This window comes from Urtica dioica, chromosome 12, assembly GCF_054948205.1.
Source record: "Urtica dioica subsp. dioica isolate 48M chromosome 12, U.dioica_male_clone48M_v1_H2, whole genome shotgun sequence".
NCBI classification, from domain to species: Eukaryota; Viridiplantae; Streptophyta; class Magnoliopsida; order Rosales; family Urticaceae; genus Urtica; species Urtica dioica.
In genome coordinates, this window is record NC_142767.1 from 14,073,185 (window position 1) to 14,085,000 (window position 11,816).

The 11,816-nt window shown below is 32.5% G+C and overlaps 1 protein-coding gene across 2 annotated transcripts in view; it reads left to right on the top strand.

Moving 5' to 3' along the window:
- Window positions 1–10,934: 10,934 nt before the first annotated feature.
- The window catches only part of LOC149379355 (ethylene-responsive transcription factor RAP2-7-like), a 3,588-nt gene continuing 2,706 nt past the window's right edge, over window positions 10,935–11,816 (top strand). For both annotated transcript variants that reach the window (XR_016294196.1, XM_089603511.1), the window contains exon 1: window positions 10,935–11,740. Coding sequence is in view for 1 of the 2 variants with exons in the window: in XM_089603511.1 (XP_089459637.1) it covers window positions 11,310–11,740 (431 nt within the window). In the remaining variant the exon portion in view is untranslated. The remainder of the gene's footprint in view (window positions 11,741–11,816) is intronic.

Sequence of the window (11,816 nt, forward strand, 5' to 3'; positions counted from 1 at the left end):
TTCAAAGATCAAGTCAACACTGCAGAAGGCACCAATGCTAACTCACAGCCCATTGACAATCTCTCAGATGAACAATGCCACAAACTCATTCAGATGCTCTCCAACAAGATGTCATCCACTGACGACAAAGGCAAATCTGGTGATGTGAACATGGCTACGTTCACTGCCGGTTCTTTAAAATTCATTGCAAATTTGACAAATTATACTTATGATCGTGATCTTTGGATAATTGACTCTGGTGCTTCACGGCATATATGTTTTGATAGAAGTCTTTTCTATAATCTTAAGGCTATATCAAACTCTAGCATTACCTTACCTAACCATCATGTTATTGCTATCTTTCATAGTGGTGATATTAGGCTTAATGGTGATCTTTTCCTGAAGAATGTTTTACTTGCTCCTAGCTTCAAATTTAATTTGATCTCTGTTAGTGCTTTGACTGAGGATTCTACAGTCAAAGTATCTTTTTATTCTAACTCTTTCAAGATACAGGGTATACGTCCCAAGAAGATGATTGGCAAGGGTGAAAGACGAGGAGATTTATATGTCTTTACAGGGAAATCACAGGCTAGCTATATCAACAAAGTTACTGCAGAGACTTGGCATGAACGCTTAGGTCACTTGTCCTTCAAGAGACTAGATATCTTGAAGAATAAGTTAGACTATAGCTCTCATGGAGATAAGAATAAAAGGCCTTGTTGTATTTGTCCTCTTGCAAAACAACGCAGACCTTCTTTTCCTTCTATGAATAATATGTCTCCTAATGCCTTTGGTTTGATCCACTGTAACATCTGGGGGCCTTTTTCTATTCCTTGCAGAAATGGTTACAGATTTTTTCTTATTCTAGTTGATGATTGTACTAGATTCTATTGGATTTTTTTGTTGAAATATAAGTCTGATGTTCATACTATTATCCCTCGTTTTTGCTCTATGATTTCTAACATCTTTAACACTAACATTAAAGCTTTTAGGTCTGACAATGCAAAAGAGTTATCTTTTACTGATTTCTTTGAACAAAAAGGAATCATGCATCAATACTTATGTGTGGAGACCCCTGAACAGAATTCAGTAGCTGAAAGGAAACACCAGCACTTGCTGAATGTCGCTCGTGCCCTTTACTTCCAATCCAAACTCCCTATTTCCTTTTGGTCTGATTGTATTCTAATTGCCGTTTACCTTATTAACCGTACACCTACTCTTTTGTTGCAGCATTCTTCACCTTTTGAGAAATTGTATCATAAGGAGTTTGACTACTCTTTCCTTAGACTCTTTGGTTGTTTGGCTTTTGCCTCAACTATTAGGGCTCACAGGACAAAGTTTCAACCTCGAGCCCGCTTGTGTGTATTCATTGGGTACACACCCGGTGTGAAAGGTTACAAACTCTTTGATATGACCAATAAAGAAGTGTTCTTATCACGAGATGTAGTTTTTCGTGAAAACTACTTTCCCTTTCAACACAAAAATATCAGTCATTCTTTCCCTAATCCTTTTCATGAGACAGTTTTGCCACACAATCCAACTGATGTGCAAGACACCAACATAGACATCCTGAATCCAACTCAAGCACACTTGGACATCCCTCATACCAGTATAGAGTCAACATCACATGAAGCTGAAGACATACTATTGAGGCCCAACCATTGCAACCCTTGAGGAGATCAGAAAGACCAGTGATCACTCCACCATACCTACGTGATTATCATTGTGGATTGATTTCAAAATTCTCAAGTCAATGCTATAATTCCCCACACTCTATTAATATGGTTTTATCCTATGAACATCTATCTCATTCATTCTGGGATTACATTCTTTCAGTGGCACTGCACTTCACTCCAAGCTGCTACCATCAAGATGTGAAACATCTGGAATGGAGACAAGCTATGGATCAGGAGTAATCCTAGACACAAAGCCAGATTAGTGGCCAAAGGATACAATAAAAAAGAAAGGGTTGATTTCATAGAGACTTTTTCTCCGGTGGCAAAATTGGTCACTGTGAAGCTCCTTTTGGCCCTAGCAGTTTCTCAGACGTGGATTTTGGCTCAGCTTGACATCCAAAATGCCTTCCTAAATGGAGACTTATTTGATGAAGTCTACATGGCATTTCCTTTGGGTTTTGAGCCTCAGGGGAGCTTTAACCTACACAAGGAGATGGAAATCTAGTATGCAAACTGCATAAATCCATCTATGGATTGAAACAAGCTTCACGGCAATGGAATCTGAAGTTTACACAAGCTATCATCAACGGAGGTTTTGTGCAATCAAAGTTTGACTACAGCTTGTTCACCAGAGGCACATGAATGGAGTATTTTGCCATCTTACTTTATGTAGATGACATCATCGTTGCTGGTCCTTCATCCCATGTGATAGAATCAGTCAAGAGGTATCTCCAAGACTCTTTTCGTCTCAGAGATCTTGGCCCTCTTAAATTCTTCCTTCGTCTGGAAATTGCCTCTTCAAGTAGAGGGATTGTGTTTAGCCACTGACAATATTCTCTACAACTCCTGGAAGACTTTGGCTTTCTGGATTCCAAGTTGGTTCAGACCCCAATGAATCCGCGTCAAAATCTTTCAACAACTGACACTGAATTATTGGAAGACATCACTCATTACAGGAGACTGATTGGGAGGCTTCTATAGCTCACGATCTCAAGGCCAGATATCATGTTTGCTGTTCACTCTCTGAGTCAGTATCTACATGCCTCTCGTGATGTTCATTTGAAGGCTGCTCATCACCTTCTACGATACATTAAAGGCCAATCAGGCCTTGGTTTGTTGTTTTCTTCAACTTCTTCAACTCAAGTCCAAGCATACTCTGACGCTGATTGGGCGACTTGTGTGGATACACGTCGTTCAGTCACAGGGTACTGCATCTTCATTGGAGATTCACTTGTTGCTTGGAGGTCTAAGAAACAAACTACCGTTTCACGTGCTTCAGCGGAAGCAAAGTATCGGGCGATGGCGGCTACTATAAGTGAAGTTATTTGGATTCAACAACTTCTCCGTGATTTTCAGGTTCACGTTGAGAAGTCTGTAGCTTTGTTTTGTGATAATCAAGCTGCTTCACACATCGCGGCTAATCCCACCTTCCACGAGCGGACTCAGCACTTGGAGATTGATCTTCACTTTGTTAGAGATCATGTTCAGCGTGGGACTTTGAAGATTCTACCTATCCAGACCCATGAATAGGTAGCAGATTCTTTTACTAAGCCTCTCCCAGCTCCTCTCTTGCGTCAACACTTATCCAAGATGAGCTTGCGTGACATTTACCACGCATCTTGAAGGGGAGTATTGAGACTAAAGAGTTTCATTCTTCTCTCTTGTCGTTTGACTGATCTATACGACAGTCTTTTCCTTCTTATTTGTTTTATACGAACGACGGCGTTTTGTTAAATGCTAGTTAGTTAAGTTCGTTAACCCTGTTTTACTTCGATATATATATTAGGCTTTGTATTCTTTTTTTGGTTAATGAAAAAATCAGTTCAGAGGAATTATTTTGAATTCTCTCTTCTTCTCCTCCGTTCGTTCGATTGTAACAAAAATCAGTTAAGTAGTCTAATAACTCACTCTGCTTTTGAAAAATAGTTAAAGTTTCATTTTATATAACTCACCATACCGAAGTAAATTAATTAATTATTTAAGTTAATTTAATTTACTTAGAAAAATAATTCATCAGGTCGAAATAAAAAAAATTAATCTAAACAGTTAATTAATTTACTTTGACATTTTGGACTATTTTCTTTCTAAAATGAAATTTTGGTTAGAAACTTAAACATATCTAAATAATTAACTAGTCGCAACAAATTCTTCTTAATTTTATGTGAACGAAGTTTCTCAAATCATGCATATATTTTATATACCAAAGCAATGTTACCAAGAGATGTGAGCTAGAATGTTTTACAAGATAAAATCATGAATTGAGCTTAATCTTTAGGGCGTTGTAGATTTATAGCCAAAACTAAAATATAAAATTGAGATGTAACCAACATTTGCAAACTTTTAGGAAAATAGCCAATGACAATTGTATTTGACTTAAATATCCTTATATTAAACATGTTATAATTATAAAAAATGTAAATTATTTCAAAAAATCGACAATTAATGTATTAATGGTGAACTCCAACGAAATTCTACAATAGTAGACATTACTTTTCATCCAATACAATTGGTCTATTTTTGAAGTTCTCATCGCCACAAATCTGTATGATTTGGAATCACTCAATTTCGAGTTCATATGAAGAAAATATGGATTTTTGATGTTTTGATGAGAAAAAAAAACTGTATGAGAGAGTAAGGGTGACGAATTTTTGAAAAAAAAACTGTTGTTTTTTTTAAATAAATGACAAAATAGAAAATTCAAATGGCTTATTCAAGTGCTACTTCATCTATTTAGCTATTTTTTTTAATAAGTTTTCAATTGTTGATTATATTCCAAACACGATGTTTGAAATGGCTTAGTAAGTTATAAATTTATAATATTTATCCATTGAGTATGCATAATTGCGACACGGAAGAAGACTTCTCAAAGTTTCTCGATCTACATGGTTGTGATCGATATAGGTTCGTATTTTTGCTGAAGAAATGTTATGTAAAATATATTCATGTATATGACTCTTAACAAATGGTATATATATGATATCTCTCCGTACCTCAAGGAGATCTAGGAAAATATAGAACCTCTAGAGAATATACATGAATGAGGTTCAACCAACAACCTTCTGCACTTGATGGAACCGATTCCACTTTCCGAAAAGGCTAGCTAGGTTGAGAATGTTTCTAAGCTGTTTTGATAAACACGTATGGTAATTTTTGTAACAGATTGGACAACTTCAAAACCAATTGTGGATGATGTATAAATTTCAAAAATCAGAAACATAGTATATATGTTAATAATCATGACATCAAAATAAGATATCTCTAACCGTATCTGTTATAAAGATGCCTACGTGAAGCTAGAACTAGGAAATAAAGGGACACCATGAGTCAAACATTCCAAATTGCGAATGGTTGCTTCTAGATTCGATAATATTTAGATGCGAACATTAATTCCGTTGCAGCTATAGAAAAGAGGTACAAGGACACAAAAATTACAAAAATATTTTGAGATCTCTTCGTGAAGTGACAAAATTTTTACAAAGCTTTCTAAAACTATGTGAACAAACTTTCTTAACCCCTACATTGAATCGATCTACCAAAGTAAAATTATCGAGAACTCTGAGCTAGAATCTCATTGGGGAACCAAGCTAAGGCTTATGAACAGGTACGAAGCCACGTAGTGTTCAAATGGTGCTATAGCCCCCCTAAAAAAATTGCACTTTTGTCACAGTTTTTAATTTAAAAATTTATCCCAAATATTTATAAATTAGCCATCTCTCAATTTTTTTTCCGCATATTAGTCCCCCTTAACTTGAATTCCTGGATTTGTCCTGCTTGTGAAGGTACTACACGAGCTTCATATCTTGATTGAAAGAAGGTTATGTAAATTAATTGATTCATATTACCAAAAGTAGTAAAAACTTACATCAAAGGGATGTCGTACATGTACGCGGATCTAGCGAAATATCTAGCACACATGGAAAATATGCATGAACAAGGTTACCATTAACCAATAGAACCAACTACATCGGTGAAAATCCATGATGGAAAGATTTTAATTTTTTGTGATAATGTCGCTGAAATTCAACTATTTTATTTTTTGAATATTTATTATTATTAATTATGAATATATATTTTATATAAAAAAATTAAATATATCTAAAAGGTTTCTATTTATCATAAAAATAAATTGCTAAATAATGACATCATACCATGAATAACATGAAATAAAAAAATGGAATATAAAATACTCTAAAAAATTCTCCATAATAAAATGTTCAAACACTTACGAAAAAAGTAACTTCGATTAGCAAATCGACGTAGATCAAATTTTGTTATCCATTTATCAAGCACATATTACTATGACGGTGAAGAATAATCGCCGGGTGAGCCAAGCCAAGGTTTGTGAAGGTATCCACACGAGGTACATGTTGATGATCGAGGAAGCTTCGTGATTTCGTTGAAGGAAGGATATGCAAATAGATTGATTGATCATACAGCTAAATATTTAACAAAAGAGGAATGTGTAATATATATAACTTATTAATTAATAAAATAGATCGGTTTGAAAAATAAGGGACTCCACGTCACGTGCGATACATGTGAAGCTAATTATTTATTTTAGGAGAAATTACAAAAATAACGGATTTTGGTTACTACTTTACGAAAGCAGTGAGCTTTTTAAAATCTTAGGAAAATGATGGATTTTACTTTTTATGACCAAAATACCCTTATTTAACACGCTCAGTATACAAACCAGATCTACGAGATGCAAAAATGTGTCGAGCTCCGCGTCTTCACGTCGGAGGTCGAACGCTCGTGGGAGGCCGTCTTCCCCATCGACGTGGCTCCGAGACTAATAATATACAATAATTACATTATAGGTATATTGTATACAATATCTTCCTTAGCCGTATCGGAATCCGACGCTCCTCTCAGACGCTAACAATATATAATAATCATATTATATGTATATCATATACAATATCACATAATAAGTATACTGTATAGAATAACCAGTATGTAATTAAATAAAATATATACGATATATATATATATATATATATATACCACTGGTTAAATTATATATCTATACTATATGTTATCCTATATTCTATACGTTAAGTTTATTGGACAACGATAATCAGCACGATAAAAGAAGTCATGGCCGAAGCAGAACCTAAGTGCAATTGGAAAATAAACGAAATAAGGGCAAAAATGACTATTCACATTTAAAATTTGTTGTTTTGGTAATGTTAAAACATTAACTGTCGTTTTTACAACAAAAAAAAGAAGATAAAAATGCGCTATTAGATGTAATTTCCACTTTATTTTACTATAATACCTTGGTGCCATTTAAAAAAGAGGTTATCTTGAAAATTATTTTAATAATTAACTTGAAAATTATTTAAAAAAAAAAAGAGAGTTAGTCATATAGTCCATTTAAACTCGTAATTAAAAATTCTAGCTGAACTAACTAAAAATTAAGAAAATAGCTCAAATTAAAATAAGATGTATGCGTCATACTTTGGAGATATAGACATGAGTTACGCTATTTCTTTAATATTTGAATAGTTAAATTATAATTTTAATAGAGAGTAGTCATTTGACTATTTAACTAACTAGTTACAATAATTTTTTCTTTGGAAACTCTTAAAGGAATTATTATTTTATTTTTATTATTATTATTATTTTTTTTTTAACGAGAAGATATAAAGGATTCTTTAACTAGTTTCCTAACCAATAACTCTTAAATTTCACATTAATCAATAAGAACAAATAATAGAGAGAACGAAATCAAAACATCAGAATTCAACCAAGTGTTTAACTGTAAACGGATTCACCAAAGATGATAAAAGTAAATAGAACCTGATATATATAGTGTTCGTTAAAAATGCAACATCAGAGTTAATATCACTTTAATTATATACATATACCATTAATACATTTATAATTATAGATGTATTTTATTTATTTGGAAAATAATTGGATTAGTGAGAACTCATGATTCAATGTCATGACAGAAACGCGTACATTGGTGACTGACCGTCCAAAGCTTTTGAATACCGCCAGCTGCATTATTTACAATCAAATTAAGAGCAAAGAAGTAGACAACTATGATTTATTATAGGCAAAAAAAAAAAAAAAAAAAATTGGGACTATTTCATTCATACATATTAAATAATATTACATGAAACATTTAACCACATATTACAAATAATGTCCTCACACATGAAAGAAACATCAAAGATGGTAAATAGTGTCACACAAACAAGTTAGATGTTTAGGATTAAAAGCAATTTTTGAACACAAATAGATATTGCTTTTTTTAATTTTTTTTTATTTTACCAACTAAAAAAATGATAGAGATGCTTCTATATTTATGTAAGGTACTATATATTTGCTAAAATATATATGAAATTTTTTCATACATTTAAGATGGCATTTCGCCACATAAATAGGAAGTCCTATAGCAGTTTCTATCTTCTTATACGCATTTATGTCTTATAAATGTCAACTGTCGAGGCTATATATCCTACAAACAGCTATTTCGGTCAAGAATGACAATACATATAAAAGTATTATGTAAGAAATAAATATGTGATTGTTTTTTGATTAATTAATAATAATAATATCATTATCAGGTTCATGTAAACTCAATTTTATTTTATCACGCCATTCTGATAAATTTTATGAGGAATTTAGCATTTTTTTTGGCTAATCATGCAACATTTGTGTAAAATATAGAGACACCTTGCTCAGCCTTTTGTCGAAAAAAATTAAATTGAATGGAATGTCCTAAGTGTCAATATTAAATGCGACTCGCTATTATTTAGTTATTGACATAATCTTAAAGAAATTGACAACAATACTACTATTTGTTTATCACTTACCAAAAATTAACAAAAACTCAAATATTGGTACATTTAATAACAAATCGGTCACGAACTCCAATCAGTTCGTGATCAATGTGTCACGAAATCAATCCAGTTTGTGATCAATTTAGTATTAAATGTGTCAATATTTTAGTTTTGATTGATTTTTAGTAATTGAGAAGCAATTGGTATTATTGTTGTCAATCTTCACTAGTACTATTTGATTACATTGTTGGAATAGTACTAGAAAATAATTGAACGATGTAAAGAGGATATACAAAATTTCACATGATTAATAAGTACATAATTAAATTATAATGACGATATAGTAGTGTTTCGGATTATATAATTAACTAGCCACATGAGTGAAGTGAGCTTTTTAGTTCTCTAACAATTGTGAACTTTTAGTTTACAAAACCTTAAGTTCAAGATTATTGCCAGAGCCCATTCGTTAGAAGCGAAAGACTCTATATGTTATCGTAAATGTATGTCTTGAATATGAAAACTGCAACAACGTTGGAGTCAATAAACTATAATTAAAAAAGTATAGTTTATTTGTGTATTTCAATATGGACTAAAATGAAACAACTAGAGAAGCACAAGTTGATTTTGTCGTCTCTCGCGTAGCAAGAGAATGCGCAAAAATGGAAAATAAGAGTGAGGGGGGCCAAAATCCACAGAGCAAATAAAGAGATGGATCACATTCTTGGTTCAACGCTATTTTGGATAACTTTTATATCCCTCAAAATCAAATCTTACTATGATTTGAATGTTCTCATGCTCTTCTAGTTCGAGTTGTGCTTATAATCATACTATTTGTAGAGATTTTTCACATGAATTTTAAAGTTCACGAGTACATCTCATTTGCCACAATTCCACCCAGGTTCATCCATCAATCTTTATGAAGAAATCGAAAATAAACGTATAAAAGTTAATCTTAATCATCTTTATATAAGTATCTCAACATAATAAAATATTATTATGATGCAAGAATTGAAAATCAATGGTGTCCCACCACATATATATATTCCTCACATATGTCGTGTATATGATTTTGTTAATAATTATTTTAGGACATAAGTTAATAATAAACATAAATTAAATACAAAAGATTTACATTTGACATATGACCATTATCATTTAAATTAATAGATTAAATGATGTTATTAGTTTTTTTTTACAAAAATTCAGAAAATATTCAACTCATTTAAATGGGTATTAAAATAAAAATTTGACCGTCATTTTAATTCTACTAAGTATGTGAATTAAACTCATTCCTTAATTTTCACCATTTAAGATATATTAGCTATTATATATTAAATTTTCTCCAATATATTATTTGATTATATTTTTAATCATATTAGTAAAAGAAATAAATGATCAATAATATAAAGTAATAATTGTTTGTTTATATAATACTTGATCATTTAACATTATTGAATATATTAAAAATGAATAAAACATTGTAAATTTTTATTTATAAATCATATAAAATAAAGTAAAATAAAACTAATGAACTTCATATTAACCAATGTTTGACTTTCACAATTTAAATAATATTATTAATATGTATTTATTATTTTTTAAATAATATAATAAAATAAGATATATCAAATAAATAATTTTATATATTTTTAGTTATAATAATGTTAATTTATTTAAATTAATAATAGGGTAATGTAGCTAAATAACCAAAATATTTTGTACTCAGACTTTTTTGAAAAATTTGGCAAAATACTCATTAACCAAAATTAACTATATAAAATGTACGAATATAACTTTTCATACGTTACCTTATGTAAACAGAAAAATAAAAAATTATAATAAATTATAAATGTCATCAGTACAAATTTTCCGCTTTTTATTTCTTATTGAACCTAATTTATTTAAGTAATTTATATAGTCTTGTTTAGTTTTGTTTATTTCTTTTAATTTGCACTTAAAACGTATATGGATGACAAAATCAAAATGAATAATTGATTATGAAACGTGTACAAACTTGGGTAAAGAGAAACAACTAAGAAAAGTTGAGTATTTTGCAATTTGTAATTTTAAGCGGCTTATTATGAGTATTTTTTTCTCAATAACATGAGCTTTAAATTTTACATCACTTACATCATATAATGTTTAGATAGTGATAATCGAACGCTAATTTATCAAATTTTCTTCTGAATTGGTTTTTTTGACGTAATTTTCCGAACGATATTTCAAATAGACACTTTAAATGGTTAGATTGAATGTCTAATTTATAATGGAACACTTCACATGATGTGTCAAACAGACCTTAGTCTTTTAATTACAAAACTTAGTAACAAAAAAACGTCTGTAAATTACTTGTTACAATATATCTTTTACAGTAATTTTTTTTTCGGATTCTCTTTTTATTTTATTTGACAGCAGCTAGTAATTCGGTGAGGATTAAAAAATAATAATAAAAGAAAGAATCTAGGGAAGAGAAAGTGGACTGGAGGTATATTTGTAATCCCCAATCTAAAGAGAAGGGCAAGTGTAAGAGCTCTCTAACCTCAAAGCTAACACGTCTCAATCTCTTTCCTTTTCATCCTTTGCTCTCTCATCACACACACAGACAAACACGCACTTCTCTCTTCTCTCTCCTCTCCTTCTCATCATCATCATCTTCTTCTTCTTCCTCTCTCATCTCTCCAATTCATCATCATCATCGTCGTCTCAATAACGTTCATCTTTGATCGCCACCACTCCGAGCAAAGAGGGATCAGAATTCCCATGCACAAAAGATCAGAATCTCTCTACGAAGAAAGAAAAAAATAAAAATTTGTTTGTTTAAATTTAATTAAAAAAAAAAAGAAAAGAAAAGAAAAACATGTTGGATCTCAACGCAAAGATGTCCACCGGAGCCGGAGCCGGAGCCGGAGACGAGGCAGCGGAGGACACAGGGTCGTCGTCGAGCTCCTCCGTCGTCAATGCCGAGCTCGACGCCCCCTCGCCGCCGGCCGCCGCATTGATCTTCGACATCCTGAAGCGGGACCCACCGCAGCCAGGCTTCGTCACCCGGTCGTTTTTCCCGGAGATCGGCAGCGGTGCCGGTGCCGGAAGCTCCACCGGGCCGTCGCGGCCTCAGTGGCTCAACCTCTCGTTTCCCGATTCCTCCGGCGCCGGAGCCGAGGCCTCTCAACAGAACCAACAGCAGAAACAGCAGATTAAGAAGAGCCGCCGTGGGCCTCGCTCCCGGAGCTCGCAGTACCGCGGCGTCACGTTCTACCGGAGAACCGGCCGATGGGAATCTCACATATGGTAATTAATCAAATTAATTTCCGTGCACTTAATCATATCCATATCTTAATAATCTATTTCGGTCATTAATTATGTA